The sequence below is a fragment of the Erithacus rubecula genome, assembly GCF_903797595.1.
Source record: "Erithacus rubecula genome assembly, chromosome: 14".
Lineage (NCBI taxonomy): Eukaryota > Metazoa > Chordata > Aves > Passeriformes > Muscicapidae > Erithacus > Erithacus rubecula.
In genome coordinates this window covers 278,054-299,989 of record NC_136666.1, presented here as the reverse complement: position 1 = coordinate 299,989, position 21,936 = coordinate 278,054, and the positions used below count along the sequence as shown (strand labels likewise).

The following is a 21,936-nucleotide window of genomic DNA, read 5'->3' as shown; positions in this document are numbered from 1 at the left end:
CCCCCTGAGGTTCAGGTCCTATTGCAGTGTTGTCCTCTAACTCAGTTTGCTGCTCTCCTTTCAGAGAATGCAGATGTGCCTGCTGAGCACAGCTGGCCTCACTCATGTTTGCTGGGGGCTGAGCTGGGCCTTGCAGCCACTGCAGGCAGCCCCTGCTGGAAGCAGAGCCCAGCTCCTGCCTTGGCTGGAGCCAGGCTCAGGGTCTGTAGGCAGCAGCTGTTGGCCTCTTGTCTAGATTAGTTTTTTGGCCAGTGGAGGTTCCAGAAGTGATTTGCTGTAGGGACAGGTGAGTGGAGGATTAGCCCAAGAGAATTGTTGGGAATCATTTGAGAATCCTTTTTTGGTAGCAGCTTGTCAAACAATGTGCTCGAGGGCATGTGCACTGGTGGGCAAAGATCTAAGTGTTGCAAAAGGGAGCAGGCTTTGGCTCTTCCAGTCCTTTGTCTCTCTGCCTTCAGCCTCTTGTTCTGTGCTGCACAGGCTCCCTTTTTTTTTTTTTTTTTTTTTTTTTTTTTTTTTGTCGTATTTAACTGTGCAGAGCAGTTTGAGTTCAAATGCTAGCCAGAGAGCTTTTTTTCATTTCTCCTAGATTGATGAGTGGAATATGTTCAGTGTGCAGTCAGGTGATTGCAGAGCTGCAGAGGAGGGAGTGAGGCACAGTGACTAAAAACAGGAAGGCAGAGCAGAGCAGCATACAGGCCTGCCCTCTTGGCAGCAGAGTGTTGGATCACATCAACTCTAATCAGAAACTTGGGCACAGAATCTGCTCTTGTTTGTGCTGCTTCCCTCAGAGCTGGGGCACAATGTGAAACAGCCTTGGTCACTGCAGCCTGTGCAGGTGCTGCTCCCTCACACCTCCAGTTGTTTCAGCACTGATCTGGTATTTTCTGTAAGGCACTGGGGGCTTTCTGGATGTGCCAGCTGAAGCTCTTCATGTGATATTTTGGTTTAAATTTAAATTACTGTTGTTGTATTCAGGACACGGAATGTCAACATAACTTGCATGGGCTCAGCAGGCCCATCCCTTTCAGCAACACCTGCAGTTAAACTGCATTATGTAGGATTTGGGGCTGCATCTACAGTGTCTCATTTTCTAGGACAAATCACAGTGATGACTCTTACCATCAACAGAAGTATGTAAGTGAGGATTCCTTTTGGGGAAAATGGAAATAGCCAGAATGATTGATGCTTGTTTCTTCTTTTTAATCAAGTACCCCAAGGGTTTCTTCTGGAATTATGGGATTCTGTAAGGCTCTGGTTTCATGTTGATGACTAAGCTATGTCTTGAGAGCTTTTTTCCTATTTTTGAAGAAGTGAATGTGCATGCATTGATGTGCTTTATAGTGGAGCACAGAAATTGGCTTATTTTGCTAGTGCTTGAGTACAGATGCGATCACTAAGATCTTAAATGGGGAAGAAGTCTGTTTTCAGTTCAAACCCAGAACTGCTCACTGCAGCCTTGCTTGTCTGTCCTTCCCTCCCAGTTCAGAAATCTGGACTAACTGGGGCACACATGGAGCTAGATACTGCTTTGTGGATCAGCCTTGAAAAGCTTTTAGGAACACTCAATGTGTAGTGAGAAATACATGAAAGTATTTTTCAGAGTGGTAGGTGGAAAAGTTAATATTAACAAAACTTGCACTGTAGGATTTGTCTTGGAGGTGCCTTAGTACCATAGAAGTCAAATAAATTATTTATTCTTTATAGGATTTGGGATTATTAGTTTTTTATTGAAATCACTTGAATGTTAGTGTATTTTCCATAATTTCAGTTCTTAATTTGCATTAATAAAACATGCAATCCCATTCATTTATAAGATTGTCTTGAAATATATTCCAAAACCAGATTTTTATTTTTTTTTCTTTTCTTTTCTTGGAGGTTGCATGGGCAGCCACACTCACTTGTTGTGCTGTATGTGCTGTGCAGCCCATGTCTGTAACCAAACTCCTGGCTGGTGTGGGCAGTGAGCGTCCTCAGGGTTCCACATCCACACAGCTGGCATGTCTGGGAGGGTAAATACATTTGTTGGGAATTCAGCTCTTGTGCAATTCCTTTACCTGGGCCATCCTTTAAAGGGATGTTGCAGAGTCAGACATGTGGAAGATGAAACCAGCTGGAAGTGTAAAGGCAGAATGTCAGTGTTCCACACTGGCTTTGAGTATTTACCAGTTTTTGGTCTGGGTGTTGTGGGTTGGGGTTTTTTTTTTCTTCTGGGATGCTTGGGTTTTCTGAGGCAGAGGAGGGAGTTTGGTTTGGTTTTGTTTTTAATTATTATTTTGTAGTTAAAACCTACTGATTATCTTTCTTCTTCATTAGATGAGAAATATGTGTTTAGTTTTATCTAAGCTATTTTAGCTGAGCTGTGCTCTGTTCAAGCAGCCACAGTGCAAAAGAACTTGGAATTCCCTTTGGCTGATAAGGACCTGAAGCATCTGTTCATAAAAATCAAGGCAGGGTAACTTGTACCCCTATTTGAAACATGACATGACACATTTCTGTGTCACATAGCATTTATTCAAGGGTTTGAGAGCTTCCCAGTGTCAGTGATCTTTAATACTTCATATTCTTTTTCACAGGATGTTCTTTCTACATCTAATTTTTGATACCTGATAAAAGTAACACTCTGCTGAGTAAGTGCAGGGTACAGTTTGCATAAAGATGGTGCCAAGCAATTGTCAGAGCAAGGTCTGAAAGAGTGTCCAGTGATAAAAGAGGGCATCATCATTTCCTAGGGTTTTATTGAAGTCAGAACCCATCCTATATGTTGCTTTCTAATATAAATGTTGAATCAAGCAACGTTCACTGACCTGACCAGCAGTGTCACTTGTAGGATGAATAACTTACAGGATGGGGCACACCCTGGGAGCTGGGTCAGTGTTTTTGTGACCCTGTTCTGGCCTTAGTTCTGATTTGTAAATCACTCCTGAAATAATGCTTGTGAGCATCACACAGATCCTGGCTGTTATCAAAAGTATGTGGGAGCATCACTCGGGTCCTGTTTGTTATCAAAAGTATGTGACTGCAGTGAGATCTCAGAAGTTTGCTATTTTTAAGGTTCATTTGAACTGAATGTTTTATAATGTTATGTTGCAATTTAAAGTCAAACCTGAACAATGTCACTGGCAGACTGAGCAGTATATGACTTTACATAGCCACTATTATTTTATTTATTAAAGGCTATACTCTTTTTCTTTTTCTCTTTCTCTTTTTTTTTTTTTTTTTTTTTTTTTTTTAATTTAATATAGATTTGAGTATCCCAAGTCAAAATGCTTCAGCAGAGACAGCTAGAAATATTCTAGCTGTGGAAACTTCTCCTACAGACCTGGTGGGGGAACAAGCAGCCTCCCAGCCTGCACCAGTCCAAGCAAGTGCCATCAATTTCTCCCTTAAGCAATGGAGTACTGAAATCAAGTAAGTTGGGAGCCTGGGATAAAGAGTTACCATGAGATTGGCAGTTCCTGCCCAGAGTTTCTCCTACATCCCTCTGTGGTCGGTGGAGCTCCTTGGAATGATAGCAGGTGGTGGGATGGATTTGTTTGCTGTGTTGCATCTCTTCCAATGAACTGTTGCTTTACTCCAGCTCCTGTTTGAAGGTGTGAGGGAACATTGTGTAGCATCACTGGAAGGAACACTCCAGTCTTGTACAGCCCTTCCAGTGATGGCTTTGCTCTCTGAGAACCCAGCAGCTGTTGAGTTGTTGGGGCTGAGTTGTATTTTCAACCACTGCTGCTTTTCATGGAGCTGCCAATTCCCAGTATGGTAGTAGTCACAGAACTCAATGCATAGGAATTATTTTTAGTGATGAAAATCATACCAATATAAATCCTTATTTTTTTGTTTCCTTCTTAAAAGAAATGAAAGCACAGGGCACATAATTGAAGTGGATGTAGTTTAAGTTCCTGAGCAAAAATGTGGCAGACCCCTTCTGAACAACATCAAAACCTCTCACTCATAATGAATTTACTCTTTAGTATTAATTGCTTTAAGTAAAGCAGTCCCATTGGTTTTCAGTTCTCCTGCTGGGTTTCTGTCTGAAAAATTTTGTGCTTTGCTTTGCCCACATAGGTAGATTTTCCACTTCTGCTCAAAGCATGTTAGAGTGCTAGTACAGAGCAGCTCCCAAAGCAGAGCTGTGGCTTTGGTTAACCAGACTAGACCACGTCCTTCTTGAGAAAATGGAAAGGAGAAAAATGTTCATTTTCATCAGCAGTGCCACATTCAACAGATCCCTTTTAAAGCTTCCTGGTTTAGCACAGAGATCTGAGAGGTTACCAGATGTGTTGGTTTTGACTCTTTCTGGCTATGTTTTTCCCCTAGTGTTGTGGTTGATTGTTTTTCTCTCTTCTCCATGCGTTCTATGCTGTTTTGGAGCAGGGGATGATCTGACAGCCTTTGGAATATGTGTGCCTTATCTAGTGTCTTACTGGGTTGTGATTAGGTACAGCCCCAGTGTTAGAGGCTGGATCCAAGTGTGTCTAAAACTGAAGAGAGTTTCCTCTCTTGCTGAGAGTTGTTTTTGTTTTATATTCCTTAATTTGCATTAAGGTGTGCAGATGTCACAGTGAAGGCCTTGTCCTTCTTCCTGAGCACATTTACATTGGTCTGACAGAAGATACTGCTGTAATAGCTGTATTGGCATCCTAGGCAGCAGTTGTGATGTAATAATGGGGCGAAAAAGGAAAAATATGTCTTGGAGTTAAGCAGTGTACATATTTGCAATAATTGGAGTTGAAATATTCTTCTCTACTTTTAAAATTACACATTCAATTACTATTTGATATATACAGACCACTTCAAGTGGTCTTTAGACTTGATTTTTTTATTTTCATTTTCATGTTGTCAGCTACTTACTTATGCAGAATGTAGATTTGGAAACATACTGAATAATAGTAACCTCCAGTTATATAACCATAAAGTAAGACTTAAACATTTAAAAATAGACACTCATTAGATCATATGATTGGCTCTTGTGTAGGTTGTCTGATTGTACTTAGGAAAATAAATACTGTTTTCAAATTTATCTATTTAATCTTTCATCTTACTTGATCTAATAGAAAGCAATGAAGGAGTGCTGCTTGAGTGCTCTGAACAAACCTGTGCAAAAGCCTTACAAAACTCAGCATCAGCTGTGATTTTTTTTATATGCCTAAAAGTAGTTTTTTCAAGAAGCTTTTCTTGAAGTCCCTTGGCTTGTTCTTTGTGGTTTTTTCCAGTTTTAGAAGGTGGAATTTAAATGTTGAGGCTGAGTGAGTGCAGAACAGGCAGTTTGGAATAAGAGATCAGCCCCATTTTGGAGAAGAGATGTAGTAGAGGTGCCACTTCCTGAGACACTCAGTGATGCTGGGTGCCCAATCCGTCCTCAGGAAATACATCCATCATCTCTGTCTGATCTACTCAATTTGTGTGGAACATCTGAACAAAGAAATTAGGCTATATGCTGTAGCATAAATAAGTCTTTGACAAACTTGTAAATTGATTGCTGAAATAGTTTTATTAATAACCATTATGATTGTTTTTAAATTGTAAATATTTACCAGTTCATCATATTTTAAAAGTTGTGCATTGCTTAATGATTGGCTTAGAGTTCATGTTGAGAAGATGTAAAATCTCTTGTGAAGCTGAAAGACTGGCTGGGATCATCAAATTATGCTGGAAGTGTAATATGGGTTATTTTCTGCTTAAGCTTTGAAGAGACAATGTGGATGATTGAGTGGAAGTATTTTTGTGAGCTTGCACAGACTGTGGAAAATGCTGAGATACTAAGTGTATTTCCAGTTTTGCACCTGAAATATCAAACTGGTTCATATGAGTTGATTTGGAATATCCATGTGTAGCTGAACAAAGGCTTTGCAATACTGAGCTGTGTTAATTCTCACAGATTTAAGAGTGGACGTTCCTGAGTGCATGGCAGCTGGGGGGAGCTGGGTGAGGTAATCTCATCCTGCTGGGAAATGCATTGTTCTCTATAAAATTATCTGGCTGGAATTCAGAGGATGCCCCTGAAACGTTTTTGCAGATAGTTGGCCATGTTGCACCGTAGAAAAGAAAAACTGCAAAGGACTCTTGTCATCAGCATTTCAGCTGCAGCAGGTCTCTTGGATGATCCCAATTTTTTCCATGAATCCCCAGTATGGAACTATAACATCCATGTGTTTGGACTGCATGCTTGTGTAATGCTTGGCAGTTACCCTAAAATTCTAAACTACAACTGATAAATAAAGAAATGCTGTGTGTGAATCCTAACTTTGTTTTGTACTTGCCTGCTGCAAAAATAATGCTAAAACAGGGGGCTGCAAAAGACCATGGCATTAAAGCAAAACAATTCTTCTGTTCTTGGATTTTAGCACTGTTGATTGCAAGTGCTGTTTGGTAGCATATGCCTTACTTTTTTTGAGCTTTTATTTGGTATTGGTTTTGTCTGTGTGTTTTTAACTTATTTTTAGTTTGCATTATTTGAACTGTGAAAAGCCCCTTATAGAAAGAATGCAAAATGGAGAAATATTTGTCACTTTTTCCTGCTGCCTTTTTCACAGAAACTCCATGTCCTCCTTGAGAAAAGGAAGTAACGAAAATCGCAAGAGTGTGTTTTATACCACTGAGGAGTGGGAGCTGCTGGATCCAACCCCAAAAGACTTGGAGGACTCAATGGCTCTGGAAGAGAAGAGGAAACACCTGCCAGAAGGAAATAAAGGTAGAAGTGGAGGAAGGAAGGGGATCACATGCCTTGCCTTGTTTAGCACAGAGTGCTCTAGGAAATAAGTGGAAGCTTTTCTTTTTCTTCACAAACCACATCTACAGTCCTGTGAACTATTTTTTTAAAAAATCAGTTCTTTATGATGTGTTTGGTGTCTCCTGCCATTCCATACAAGAGAATAAAGACAAAGCCTTGTTACCCAGTGTTTGGGGCTTCCTGAGCATGCTGCTGGTTCGTTTTGGCACAGGAGTTGCAAAGGCAAAGGGAAATGCTGATGTTTGTGATTACTCACTTGTAATTACTTCAATGTCACCCACTGAAGCAGCAGGGATGGAATGAAGCAATAGCTCATCTGTGTATTGTAACTGGTCCTCAGATTTTACTAGTGGCTGAAATAACCTTGTCAAGATGTTTTTGCATCTCTTTAAGAGCACTTAAGATGACATCCAGGTGATTTAATCTATTATAAAACATCCTGTACGTGGAGGTGAAACCTTGCATTGAATTTTCTCAAAGAGGCAGCAGACTGTGATAATAGAGCTGGTTTTGCTCTGATTATTTGAAGCAAAGTTTACTTTGCCATAGTTAGGGATGCCTTTTATTTTCTGTAATGAATTGTAAAATTCTCTTCATGTCTTATATGAAAAGTGCTAATTTATGAGCCAAGTCTTTGAGCTTTTTTTTTCCCCACCAAAGGAAGCAACGTGGAAAATGAGGCATGTTTAGCATTATTGTATTGAGTGGTTTGAGAACTCAGTCTGATGTTAATGAGTATATTTTTTAAGAAAATGTGAATGCTTTGAAATGCCTTTTGACTAAGTGAACCGAACCAGAAGGAATTGTTTCATGCAGGACTGACTAGTTCAGCTTTTCCATTTGATTTTGGCCGCATCCCACACAAAGCAAAGCGCCCCTTGAGGGAGATGATTGGATCGAGCAAGAACCGCACCAGCAGTGACTCCTCCCCGACAGAGTGGTGCTCTGGCAGTGGCAGCAGGCTGGTCTCTGAGCTGCAGCTCAAGTATCAAAGCCAGCAGGAAGAGCTGGAGAAGCTAAAGAAAGACCTTTTGAGCCAAAAGGTAATGAAACCTTCAGGCAATGTGCACAGAAGTAAATGGGGCTGGCACATCATGAGTTTAACCTTTCTGGCCACCTCACTGTGTTAAGACCTGGTTGGTTGTTCCAAAATGATGGTTCTAAACAAACCTCTGTGTACAAAGAGCCTTGAAAAAAAGAAGGGCCATCTTTTACATCTGTGAAAGATAAGATCCCTGAATAAAGCTTCCATTTGCACACTGTTCATTGAATTGGTTTATCTATCTCCCTTAACTCTGAAGTTAACTTGTTTGGTGTCTGCCAGGATCCTGGCTCATACCCAGATATTCTTTTTCCAAGTGTGCATACAATATCTGAGCAGCTTCTCCTTTCAGATTGTCTCTGTTTGTGTTTTGATTCTTTCAGTACTAGTGCTGTGGCTTGGAAATAGACCTGGCTTCTTCCTCTCCTAAGGGATCTTGTAGGATAGGCCTGACTATAACGTGTGTATCGAGACTGCACTCATGAGGTGGTCATGCTTGTGTGCCCTCATAGCTCAAATTTATTCAATGCCTTGGTTTTATCTAAAAGAGCTTCTACTCATTTTAAAAAGAAAAATATTTTAGGTTGTATTTGGAGCTGCTACTTCTGCTGTTTGTATTTTCTTTTGTGTGAGGAGGTCAAAAGGAAACCAAAGGAGGAGTCTGAGCCCCATATTTATACTTACTTTAGATGTTATCTTTCCTAGCAGTACATCTGAGCTTCCGAGCCTGCTGTGACAAATCTCATTGGTCTAGTGCACCACTGCACTCACAGCTGCATTTGTTTTATTAAGAAGAAAAAGAAAAACAGTGTCTTAGGTAGTCATTTCTGTGGCAGGATTTTCTAAACAGCCTTTCAAGGACTTCCTTTTTGGCAAATCAACATTTGCTTTTTACCTCATTTTATTTTCTCTGTATCTGTTAGAGAAGAGAGCTCTTAGTTACCTTTGCTTTTTCCATTCTGTAATGTTTTCCTGGTAACTTTTTGGGCTTAAGCCTCTTCCTATTCATCCTACAGCAGGGCTGCTTGCAAGCAAGGCTGTTTCCAGCTTCCAGCTGGGCCTCAGTTCCACTCCTTTTCTGAAGCTGTTGTAGCCATTTCAGGCAGGATCCTTAAGGACACTGAAGCCATCCACACAGGCCAGTCCTTGAAAGTTTAGCCTGCTAGAAATCATGTCATAAAGTGTTGCCTTTTTTTCTTTGAAACAGCAGCATGAGGTCTCAACCCATTCCACAAGCTTTATTTTGCTTGATGTTAGATTTCTAAGCAGTAAAATTTAGAAATGTAAAAGTTTCATTGGGGTTTTTTTTGCTGTTGTTTTTTAATTCTCAGGAGCTGGTTCGACTTCTGCAGCAAACAGTGCGATCTTCCCAATATGATAAATACTTCACAAGCCACCTTTGTGAGGGGGTTCCCAAAGACACACTAGAGCTGTTGCACCAAAAAGATGACCAGATTTTGGGCCTCAACAATCAGCTTGAAAAGCTGAATGTGGAAAAAGACAGTCTCCAGCAGGAAGTCAGGAACCTAAAGTGTAAAGTTGGAGAGCTCAATGAACGGCTGGGAATGCTGATGGAAACTATTCAAGCTAAAGATGAAGTCATCATGAAACTCTCCCGTCAGCTCAGTGAGTGTGAGGACAGCACATCCTCTCAAAGTGGGGCAGTGAACTCCCCCTCAGCCACCTGTACTAACAAGGAGCTACAGGAACTGGACAGACTAAAAGTAAGAGCACTGTCTCAGTGCACAGGGAATCTCTCCTCCTTGTAAGAGTACCTTTTAGTCTGCTATACTGTTTGTACAGGACACTCATCAGCAGAGGCTTTCTCAGCTTGGAACTCCACTTTGAGCTGTTGTGTGACAATCTACTCAGAACTTCCTTCCTTTGGGGCATCTCTATGCAGCGTCCTCTACTGTCAGTGAATTAATTAATCATTGGTGTGGAGCAGATGGGATGTGAAAAATAATCAAAGGAACAGGAAGGATTAGGGGTGAGACAAAAATATAAGCATGGAGGAAAACAAATAGAAAGCTTGCTTTGTTGGTTTTTTTAATATTTTTTAAATATCAAAAATGAGGCAACAAAGAGCATGTGGAAAAGCAAAGGGAAGCTCTGAGGAGACAAAAGGAGGGAGGAGTATAAGAACCTGTTTTACTAAAGCTGCTTCAGCTCCCACTGATACTTTATTTTTATACTTTAACATTCCTCTCTGAACGTGTCACAAGTTCTTAATAGAGATACTGAAGTTATTCTCTTTGCTCTAAACAGGCTTTCTCACCTTTGGGTAGATGTTGTATTTCAAGTTGATAACTTTCCAAAGAATTTGGAACATAAATAAGTTGCTTAAAATATGCATAAGCACACATAATTTTCTTTCTTACATGTGAGTTTAGGTAAGTTTTAACAAACAATGTTTAAACCAGAATTCTGATCTTGGCAGAAAACAGAGGTTGTAGATGGTAGGGAGTGTGTAAGTCCTTGGGCTGGGAGGGTCCCAGCCTCCTCCACAGGATTAGCTTTGAGGCACTGCTTGTAGCCAGGATCTGAGTGGATTAGGCAGGGCAGCTCAGTGCTAGGGATTTCTCTTTCTGTGTGGAGGCTGACATGAAACTTGTACTTCTAATGATGGCTGGTGAGGGTGGAGAAAATCAAGGGGAATTCATCCCCCCTTTTTTGTGTTGCTGTGGCCTCTGGGACGTGCCTGTTCCCCCTTCCTGGCCTCAGCAGTGAAGAATGGGAGGGATGCAGGTGAGACACAGCACCACCCTGTGCTCATATTTAGCATATGTGTTTCATTTACATGAAGTCCAAAAATGATATTTGATTTGAGAAAGAGATTTTTAATTTTAAGTCCTATTAGTAGCTGCTGTTTCTCTGGTCTAAGGTGATCTTTGTCTGACAGGCATAATCCACTTTGTTTTGTTTTGTTTGTTTTTTTTTTTTTTTTTTTTTGGTTTTTTTTTTATCAATAGGACAATCTTCAGGGTTATAAGACCCAGAATAAATTTTTAAATAAGGAGATTTTGGAACTTTCTGCTCTACGAAGAAATGCAGAAGCAAGAGAGAGAGAATGGCAGGCAAAGGTCAGCATGTTCTCACTTGGCAATGTCTAAAGCAGTTTTCCATACTTTAGCTGTAAATCTACCCAGGAAATGGAACAATTTAAGAGTATCAAATATGAAATGTATTAAATATGATTTTAAAAAAGCCCTCTCAGTCCTTACAGACCAATCTTTCTGAATGGATTCTTGAAAGAAGTAAGTGCTTTTAAAATTGTGTGACCTGGTGGAATATTTGATAACTTCTGAACAAAGCAATGTTCATGTATGCAAATATTTTTTCCTCAGAATGAAGGCTGCAGTTAATTTGTTTTAAGGTCAGTGGCAGGGATGTGTAAGGATTTGATAGGACTGAGTAGAGCTTTGTTCCTGAGCACGAAGAATGACTGTGGTATGGAGAATGTAATTTCTGTCTGGGTGAATTTGTGTGCAGAGGTTTTGCAGGTAAATAATAAAGATTTCCATTGCTTTGGGTTAGGGGAAATGCACTCATCTATAACTAAGGTTAGATACCTGTAGCTGTGGTTGGGATTTGTGTTTGGTGGGCTTTGCTTTTGATTTTTTGGAAGCCGTGCACTCAGTGGCTGGGCTTCAGAGCTGTATTTTTGGCACAGTGGTGTGTGTTTACAGTTCTTCCATGCTATTACGTAGCTCATGTGCCACTTAAGTTGATCTTGTTCAAACATTCACAGACTAAAGTTACTACAATGCAACCATTTTGTTCTTTTAGGGTATTTCATACAATGCAGTGATAATTAAAGTTTGCTCAGATTTTCCGTATGAGAAAATAAACGTGGTAGAAAACGTCTGGTCTGCTATGCTGCCTTCTGTTCCCTAGTGTTACACAAATGGCTGGTCTTGACTTAGGTGTTTCTGAGCAGCATAAACCAATAGAACTGCATTTAGCCAGGTTTTAAAAGAAGTGTGGTACAAAGTAAGTTTCTGAAGGTTTATATTGTATATTGTTTTCTGCAGTATACCAGCTTAGAAGCCAAACTCTGCCAGATTGAAAGTAAATACTTGATCTTGCTTCAAGAAATGAAAACTCCTGTTTGTTCTGAGGACCAGAGTCCTGCTCGTGAGGTCATCACACAGTTACTGGAAGATGCCTTGAAAGTGGAACCCAGTGAACAACCAGAACAAGCATTTTTCAAACCCCACCTGGTCAGGTAGTTTGGTTCTATTGAATTAAATGTGTGTGTGTGTGTCCTGGCCATCAGGCTCTGTTACAGCACTAGAAAACAGACAGTGGGAATATATTTGCAGGTTTGGGTTACATACTGTATTTCACTTATTAATGAGGGAATGGCCATGAAATCCCTTTGGCTGTATAAATAAATACAGTTGTGTTGGGGAATACATCTGATGCAGATGGAGATGCAGATTTGAGCTCTGTGTGGTCTGATCTGGAAGATAAGGGCAGTGAACTGCCCATTGTTTATACAATAAAGGGCACCAGGCCTGGTGATACCAGCCAGCTGAGGGACTGGGAGAGGAGCCAGACTTGCCAGGCTTGGCCTGAGAGGGGGTAAAAGCCCCGGGATTGCTGTGTTGAGGGGTGGTGTCTGTGTTTCTGTGCCTTGAATGAATGTTTTATGGAGCCTGAAACTCTGCCAGGAGAAACCTGACAGTCTCTGGTGGGAGTGTGGCTGGTCATGGGGAATTCATTCATTCATTGAGATACAATATCAAACTTAGACCAAGCTGTTGCCATACAGCTGCTGAAGGTGAGATGCTGAGGAGATGGGTGCATCCCAACTCAACCACATTGTTAAATAAATTGCTTAATTTGTGGAGTAATATACAGGAACATGGGCACCAAGTCTTTTGTGTATGGAATTGTACAAGCAATTGTTAAATAGAGAGTATACTTCAGAAAAATGTTTAATGAGGAAAAATTGAGAGTTATGGAGAGTGACTTTGAAGTAACTTTATGGTGGGAACTTGAGAGTTTCAGGGCTACTCGACATATTTTTAACACTTCTTTTCTTCCTTTCCATTTCAGTGAATATGATATCTATGGCTTTCAGACCGTCCCAGAGGATGATGATGAGGAGAAACTTGTAGCAAAATCGCGAGCTTTGGACTTGAGGTCACTTTCACTCAGTGAGAATCGAGAGATCTCCACAGGGGTGAAGTGGGAGAACTACCTTGCAAGCACAATGAACCGAGAGATGATGCGCTGTGTGGAGCTGAAGAACCTCATTCGCTCTGGAATTCCACATGAGCACCGCTCCAAGGTGTGGAGATGGTGTGTCAATCTCCATGTGAAAAAGTTCAAGGACAGTGCCGTTCCTGGCTACTTCCAAACTTTGCTTCAGAAAGCTCTAGAAAAACCGAATCCTGCATCCAAGCAGATCGAGCTGGATCTCTTGAGGACTTTGCCAAACAACAAACATTACTCGTCCCCAACGTCCGAAGGGATCCAGAAGCTGCGAAATGTGCTGCTGGCATTTTCCTGGAGAAATCCTGATATAGGATATTGCCAAGGGCTCAACAGGTAAAATTTCTGCTAATCTTGGGTAATAACTATACAGTTATTATGACTAAATACTTAGTGAGCCTTTCAAATCACATGTACAACGGCATGGTTTCCAACATGGGCTGTATGCTCATAATTTATAATAAATAACTGTGACATTTTTTAAACCAATAAAACAAGCCTGGATAATACATTTTGTAAAATCAACTTGGCATCTGGAACTGGATTTAACTCATAAGAAATTAGCTACTTGAATGTAGTTTTACATTGACTTCATGTCAGTTTTAGGGGATTGTGTTCCTTTTTAGTGCAAGAATTTGTTGGGTTTTTTCTTGTTTTAAAACAAGCAGAAAAAAATTATTGAAAGCTTTTTTTGTATTGTTAAGGCAACAATTTTCAGTATCTTCCACTGTCTTCAGTCAGAATTGCTGAATTTAAAGGGGATTATTGTGTTTCAATGCGGAGAAAAATTCTGATTCATTGCAGTTGGCCTTTGCCAGAGTAGCTTTGCTACTTGGAGATGTGTAATAAAAGAAGGGGCTGCTTGAAGCAGGTGTGTTGTTCTAACACCCTGTCTCACCCCTGTGATATAATGCTGTGGATGTCCACTTGTGCCCTATTTCATGTACTAGAGCAGGCTTTTGAGCTTAGAGCTGCTTTGACATTTGAGTAGCACACAGAAGCAGTAGAATAGAAGCAGTGAGTGATGCAGTAGAGGTGGTGAGATGGTGCTGACAGCAGTAGTGGTGATGTGGAAACCCCCACCTAACCTTTAAAATAAACATCTCCTTTCTAAACTAGATTCTGTTTAGAGAGCTCTTAAAATCTCAACACCAACACTTTGAAAAATTCTTAGGGCAAGTTTTTACCTTTTTCCATGTTCCTATTTAGCTGAATACAAACACTTGGTATGGCCGTGCCCCATCTTAAACTTCATTAAGTTTTGCTGTTCAGTGCTCTGCTGTTAATTCATTTATCTCTGCTGAACAGAAACACTTTACTGTAATGGTTCTTAATATAGTTTATGTTACTATAATAATCTTCTCCTCCAAACAAACCCTGTTTTTAGGTTGGTAGCAATTGCACTTTTATACTTGGAACAGGAAGATGCTTTTTGGTGTCTAGTAGCAATAGTGGAAGTTTTCATGCCTCGTGACTATTATACTAAGACACTGCTGGGATCCCAGGTATGTGCTCTGCTGGGATAAAACTTGGTCCTGTCAATGCCTCTTTGGATGGGGCTGGGAGTGGAGCTGGCAGGGGTGGGTTCAGGCACCAGGGCCCTCCTTTGGAAAAGGACTCTAACAGTGAGATAAGTGTTTAGGCTCCTGCTTGGAGCTGCAATCCTTAACTCCCTTCTCATTGACAGTTTCAGAGCCCTGAGCTGTGTTACTGTTCTTTCCTCACATTTGGGGCATGGTGGTGCTGGGCTCTGGGTGAGGGAAGGGTGGCAGTGCATGGCCAGTAACCACTGCAGCATTCCTTCTGCCAGGTGGTGCTCTGCTCCAGGCTGCCTGCTCCAGCCAGGTGTTTGCTCAGCATATTCTCTACTCTCAGGCAGCTCTGGTGAACAGTGCTAGGAACACTCCACCTGTGTGAGGAGCACTGTGAAACCAGGGCTGGGTTCAGAAGCAGACAAGGGCCATGTGCTTTGGGTGGATCCACTTCGAAGTGTGAGCTAGACAGAGTTCCTGGTTACTTCTGGGAACACTTGTGCTTAGAGATGGGTAACTGCCTTGCTCTGAGATGTGCTGGAAATTTGGAACAATAACACCCTGTTTGTCATCTCTTTAGGTTGATCAGCGAGTGTTTAAGGATTTAATGAGTGAGAAGCTTCCACGACTGCATGCTCATTTTGAACAATATAAAGTTGATTATACTCTCATCACTTTCAACTGGTTTCTTGTGGTTTTTGTGGACAGCGTGGTTAGTGACATCCTTTTCAAAATCTGGGACTCCTTCCTCTATGAGGGACCAAAGGTGAGGTGAATGGGCTGAGTTTGTTCATTTGTTACCTTATCAAAGTACTGTGGTATTACTGAGTGTGTGGTTAAAGGAAGGGTGTTTTGCAAAACTCCTGTCAGTTAAAATGACTGGTAGGAAAAAAACAAGGGAGGAACTGTGCATAAATAACCACTGAAAACATTTCCCAGCTTTTGAAAATAGTGGCTGGGGCAGGGAAGAGAGATAGAGGGAGATGTGATCAGAGTGCTCAAGTGCAGCCTGTGCATGAGGAGCTCTTGTTGGAGTTTATAAGGATGATGATGGCTCAGTGTGTTCTGTATTTACAAAGTACCAAATGTTGGATGTGTTTTTGTCAGGTAATATTCCGGTTTGCCCTGGCACTGTTCAAATACAAAGAAGAGGAAATCCTAAAGCTGCAGGATTCCATGTCTATTTTCAAGTACCTTCGCTATTTCACACGCACCATCCTCGATGCCAGGTGGGTGACCCACACTGGGGTGCCACTGAAGGGCTTGCAGTGGGCCATGGGACATCTGTCTTGTGGCTTTGATGGTGTTTCCATCTAGATCCTAAGTCAGATGTAAAGCAACTAGAGATGTAATTAGCTGAGACAAGTCAGAAGTGATGAAGGCTTAAATGGTAATTCTTGTGTGTGAAGGAGATTGCCTTGTATAGGTGCTGTATTGTGGTCGCAGCACAGCAGAACTTCAACCACAGGTGAAGTTCCCCTCTGCATTTCAGATGTAATTGTTAGTAAAATGTTTTCTGATAAATAAAAATACATCCTGGTTCAGGCATTAAAGATGTGAGTCATGTCCCCTGCTGCTTAGATTCTTATGCATGGTTAATGCACAGGCTCCTGCCACGTCGTTCCAGCTGGCTTTAAGATCTGCTTAGCAGCAGAGAATAAATACAAGAATAAATATAAATTAGATCCTCTTCTGGTCTTCAGTCCTTGCCTAGCACTTAGAATTTGGAAATTAGGGTTATTAGATCCCTGATTTCAAGACTATAGAGCAGCAGATTAATCTTGAAAAAGAAGTTTCATGTATGTCTGAAAATGTTTTGCACATCTGTTGAAGCTCGCTAATTTTCAATTTAGAGCAAAATTGTTTATTGAGATCTGGGAGGTTTGTTTTTAGCATAATAAACTCCACATAAATTTAAGCTTATACTTTGACTTCCGCTGCAAGAGCTTTATTTTTACTTCTTGTGTTTCAGTTTTGACTGGAAAGAAGTTAAAGCTGAATAATCTTGTGCTTGAAAGGGATTGCTGGGATTGATGCAGAGAGAGAGAATTTTTTTTTTTTTTCTTACCTGATTCCAACAACATTTTGTTATTTAATCACAGGTGAAGATTTGGGTTTCCATTCCTTTTCCACTTATGGAAATGATGTCTTGATTGTGCTGTCTAATCTTTCTGGTGCTGAAATAACCTAGTTTAAAGACTTCTAAAATTACTGAATTTGGTGTTAACAAGATGTACTAATTAGGGATCACTGGGAGATGGGGAGTTCAAGTGAGGACAGAATTCAGTACATCAAAGATTTTTGCAATACAGATATGCTCTCTGCTGATATGTAAATCTCTGCCTCTTGGAGTTTTAAGAATGGAAGCAGTGCAGTGCCACTTAGGGAATATGGATTTGCCTGCTAGGACTGACAGGGCAGGTTTCAAGCTGCCTGGTTTCTCATTCTGCCATGTTTGCACATCATCAACATTTGAGCAGCACAAAAGCACACAGAATGAGGTCTTTCTTGATATGGACAAAAAATGAATCTGTTGTAGAAGAAAAATTCAGAAGTATTTATTTGTGTAGAATTCATAGATTTTCTGAATGGGTTAAAAATCATATGAATCTAAGTTCAAACACTGTAGTAAGAGAGGTCTCTACAGGTGGGTGCATAGTTATAGTTATATTCTAGTTACAAGATGTCATGGCTAGATTTTTGGGCAGAGCCGTGGCATGTTGTACACAGGAGGAGAAGCTGCTGGAATATGTCCTGTGTAGAAATGGCAGGAAATCATTTCTTGATCACTCAAAAATGCAAACCTACCATGAAATAAACTGTCCAAAGAAGTTTTCTTAATATTTATTTCTGATAATTCAAATAGAATAAATTAAATATTCCAGTTTCCCTTTTTTCCTTAGTAAACAATGAGATGATTTTGGCTGTAGATCAGCAATAATGATGTGGTTGTAAGCAGTCTTTTTGGCCTGGTTAGACTGACCAGCTGCTTGATTTGCTGAGTCTGCAGGTTGGAATGATGCAGTGTGACTCTGGAAGGGGGCTGGATGCTCTGTGGTGGCAAATTTGGCTTGACACTGGCCCAGAGATCTCTGTGCTCCAGCCAGCAAAACCCCAGAGCTGTGTTGGAAACTTTGGCTTGGCCATGTTATGTGTTATCCCTGGCTTAATCTGGTCTCTTCATTGTCAGAATGTGATGGTTAACTGGAGAGCAGGATGTTGGGGATTGAAGGAGCTGGAGGAGATAGCATGGAGGAGGTTATCCCATCTGGAATGGGGTTCCATGGGACTGGTTATCCCATCTGGAATGGGTAGCTAAATGTGCCCGGTGTTCAGTGGAGCCTCTGATGACCCAGCTTATGCCATGTGCTCAGTCTTTCAAGGCCATGATCTCTGTAACAGAGGCTGCAGGTGGCTTGGGGAACTCTTGAGCTGATCACATGAGATAATCTTAAGCCTAAATGCTTTATAGAAATTTCTTGAAATGCTGGTAACATCTGAGACCTATCAAGTGTAAAAGAGACCAGAGATGTGTGACATATGATAAAAGTGGATGAAGTTTAACACTGATTGAAAAGCCTGCCAAATATGAATGATTTTCTCTACCATTGTGTAATCCTGCAGGAAACTGACTGCTATTGCTTTTGGAGACCTGAACCCTTTTCCCTTACGGCAGATCCGGAACCGCAGGGCCTGCCACCTGGAGAAGGTGCGACTGGAGCTGACGGAGCTGGAGGCCATCCGCGAGGACTTCCTGCGCGAGAGGGACACCTGTGTGACTCAGGAGAAAAGGGACCTGATCAGTGATGATGAGGAGGACAGCTGAAACTGCCTCATAGAAACTGTTCTCTGGGATCCTGACCAAAGTGAGTTCACCTCCAAAACACCTTCCTAATCCTGTCAAATGGAATGTAAACTCCTTGCTTTTGGAAATATGCAGGACAGATTTCCAAGTCCCAGCACTTTTAGAAATACCACTTTGTATGGAGGCCAAACACTTCTGTTTACATTTATGTTCATGGAATCGTTTGTAGAGCACTTAATATCTGTCTCAGTTCAGTCAGTCAGCTGAATTGACCATTGTTTTCCCAAAGTGCACCATTAATGCCTGGATGTGGAACAACAGTGAAAGTCCATGCTCTGTTACAATCATTGCCATTCTGAGTTTAGGGGTTTTGTAATGTAATAATGTTTTTTGTAGAGCAGGCCCAATGTGAGAGGACATCGTATTTCTTGGATTCAGGTTGGCTCAATTAAGCCGTTCTTGAGGTCACTAACCAGAAAAGTATGGGATGTAGATTCCTTTGTCTTTTCCTGGAGTGTCATGCAATGGGTCACCAAACAGAACACTTGAACATATGTATTCTAAAGTAAAGGTAAAATAAGTACCTGGTTTTGTCACTGACTGTTGAGTGTGTATGAAACAGTGATAAGCAGACATTTCTACTTTTCAGGGCAGCTGTGTTGATAGTCTCATAAATGCAAAGGGGTTTATAGATCAAACTCTCTTTAATCAATTTTATTTGTATTCACTTTTTTGATTGCAATGGTTCAAAAAGGCCACAACCAAACTCCAGATATTATGGAAGAATAGAGCTTGTCACAGGAGTGCCATGCTTTAGGAGCCAATTTCTTGTGTATCTGTTGGAAGTTTGTATTTTTTTTTTTTTTTTTTTTTTGTTTCTGTGAGGGTTTTTATTTGTTTTTGATTTTGGGTTGGTTATTTTGGGATATTTTTTTTTTTCTTTTAATGCTTCTTCCTCTTTAGGACCTAAGGTGAAGTCTTGCTCTTTAAGAAGAAACACAGCATTCTTACTGCATTGTAGAACTATTGTACAATAGTAGTAGTGACTGGGTTCATAAAACAAATATTTGCCAATCAATCAAAGGAAGCTAAATGTCACAACGTGCACATGTGAGCTGAAGATCCTTTTCCAACAGAAAAATGTAATATTCTCCTAATGTGCTCAGCTTTACTGTGAGAGTTGAATGCACTTTCTGCAGGACAGCTGTAAGAGCAACATTTGGGCTGTCGTGTTCCTGCTGTGGAAGTGGGACTGGGGACCATCTTCTCTCATTTGGTGGCTAGCAATTATCAGAAATGGTTCTGAGGAGGAGGAGGGTTTCTTTCTTACTGGCTGTTCTCTGGACTTTTGTAATGTTTATTCTTGAGCTGCTGGATCTTCAGAATGTTGGATTGACTCTACTGTGTCATGATAAAACCAAGATTCAAATTCTAGGTAGCAAATCATTGGGCTCTGGGGAAGTGGTGAATTGACAAAAACCAAAACTAATAATTGGGAAGAGTCAAGTGCATCAAGCTTGTATTTTATGTGTTTTGTTTTGGTTTTCTAGAAGTAGTAGTACTTCGAGCATAATCATGTAACTGTTTTTGTCAACTTAAGTGTATGCAGAGAGAAATCCTGCTTCTGTTTCACAGCACTTTTTAAAACATTTTATTTTAGGTGATGTAGTTGTAGCCTTCTCTGAGTAAGCATGTTATAAGTTAGTGTATATGGAAGGGAACTATTTAATCAGAGGTGAAGTTGTAACTTTGAGGATTACTTTTGATATAAAATTTGGGCTTCCTGTATGACACATAGTTTTTACCTAGCCAGCAAATCCTTGCCAATGAGGGACTGATGATGTGATCATCTTGATTTATACGTTACTAGTCTTCTAAAATGTCCCCTACCTTGTCTGTGGTAGGCAGTAGCTGGGGATTTTTTCCAATTCCCTAGTTACTTTTGGTTGTGTACTGGAGGGCAGGGTTTTGATATTATTGCATGTACTGTATTCTTTTTCTACTTGCAATCAGTATTTGAATACAAAAAATGGGACCAAGTTTTCTACTTTTCTAGTTATGCTGTCTTGGTTTTGAAAGAGCTGGTCTCTAAATCAATATGTAATGTAGGCTTTTTGTTTGTATGTTTGTTTTAATGTCGTTGTCAAGTGTTAAATGATTTTTTTTTAAGGTGAAGATCTTCCTTTGTGACCGTGAGTGGAATAGTAAGGTGAAGAGTTCATATACTTGTACCTACCCTATTCCTACAATCCATTTTTCTTTGGCTTTGAGTCTTCACCATGAACTAATCCTGTGACTTCAGGAGATGTTTTCAGACCGATTCCATTGAAGTGTTTGGGTTGTGAAGATAAAATACAAGTGTTTTTGTTGGAGTTGTGCTGATGGTTCAGTTCATGTGTGCATGTGTTGCTGTGTTTCTTTCCATGAAGTTGTTGCCCGTTGTACAGTAAAACTAAGTAGCTCTGTTTGTTCTGCCATGGTATGACTGTTTACCCATGAATGTTAGGAACCCTGTGCAAGCTGTGCTGTCTCTGGGTATTTTGTCAACTTGCAGATATACAATGAGTTGATGCTGTTATGCTCAAGTTCTCTGCAAGCTATTGGTTTCATTTTGTTAAGCTTTGTTACCGATTTAGTGATGAGCTAAAAGGTCAAAAAATGGCAGAGTCTTCTCACCTCTGGCCACTAGAAGTCTCTGTGGAACAAAAATAAGATTCCTATAGCAGGAAGTAACGTCGGGAGCTTGCCTTGCTTGCTGTTGCAAATGTCCTTGTGTGACTTAGTTTTCTAGTGGTGCTTAAATCTGGTTCCCTTGGGGAGCAGTGACTCCTTAGGGACAAGCAGGATGCACAGGCAGTATTCAATCCTGGTGAAGCCAGACCAAAACAGAGTGTGCCCCAGTGGCCTGCCAAAGCTGACCTGCATGGAGCCCAGGAATTTGTTTGTGTGGGAACTGCTGCAGTGGTGCTTGAGGTTGACCATCCATGCCAGCCAGACTGGCAGCTGACCTGTTCATGCACATAACAGCTGCCAGGATGATTCTAACTTCAAGCCTTACTCATAACGTGCAGAGTTGCTCATGTGTGGTTCCTAGAAGATGTGATGTAACCCAGACCACCATGTTGCATCGTGCAGGATATTCCTCCATCTCTATTCATGTGTGCATGGCTTCCTGGTGAAACTTTTCACTAGTTCTTTAAAAGGATCTATTATCTTCTGTTAAACAGGGAAACAATTGGTGCACTACACCTCTAGCTATTAGAACTGCACAGTGTTTCAGCTTGACCTGTACACATGTACAGGCAGTGTTATCATCCAGTGTTATCACATTGTTTGGTGGTGTTCTTTTTACTAGATATGTAATCAATAAAAAGGATTTTTCTGCTGCCCTTTTGGTGTCTTCTGTGAGATTCTTCTCTTCCCCTCAGTGTTTGTAAACATGGTAAGATATTTCAGCAGAAAGGGAAAGATTTTTTTTTTCTTCCTTATAAAACAGATGAATGAATGGTCTTAAATTTGACAAGTTGTATGTTCAGACACATAACTGAGAAATGGCAAGTTGTTTAATTTAATGAAATTGTGTAGTGACTGTTCCCTCAAATGC

The 21,936-nt window shown here is 40.7% G+C and overlaps 1 protein-coding gene across 3 annotated transcripts in view; it reads left to right on the top strand.

Moving 5' to 3' along the window:
- TBC1D2B (TBC1 domain family member 2B) overlaps window positions 1-21,721 on the top strand; it is a 31,035-nt gene extending 9,314 nt beyond the window's left edge. The window contains exons 3-14 of one of the 3 annotated variants that reach the window (XR_013775825.1): window positions 3,246-3,411; window positions 6,534-6,691; window positions 7,547-7,773; window positions 9,104-9,496; window positions 10,745-10,855; window positions 11,807-12,000; window positions 12,837-13,331; window positions 14,383-14,500; window positions 15,108-15,293; window positions 15,635-15,756; window positions 18,152-19,572; window positions 19,627-21,721. Coding sequence is in view for 2 of the 3 variants with exons in the window: in XM_079317760.1 (XP_079173886.1) it covers window positions 3,246-3,411; window positions 6,534-6,691; window positions 7,547-7,773; window positions 9,104-9,496; window positions 10,745-10,855; window positions 11,807-12,000; window positions 12,837-13,331; window positions 14,383-14,500; window positions 15,108-15,293; window positions 15,635-15,756; window positions 18,152-18,353 (2,372 nt within the window). In the remaining variant the exon portion in view is untranslated. Of the gene's footprint in view, window positions 1-3,245; window positions 3,412-6,533; window positions 6,692-7,546; window positions 7,774-9,103; window positions 9,497-10,744; window positions 10,856-11,806; window positions 12,001-12,836; window positions 13,332-14,382; window positions 14,501-15,107; window positions 15,294-15,634; window positions 15,757-18,151 lie in introns of all 3 variants that reach the window. The other 2 variants (XM_079317761.1, XM_079317760.1) reach the window with 2 other exon arrangements.
- The last annotated feature ends 215 nt before the right edge of the window (window positions 21,722-21,936 follow it).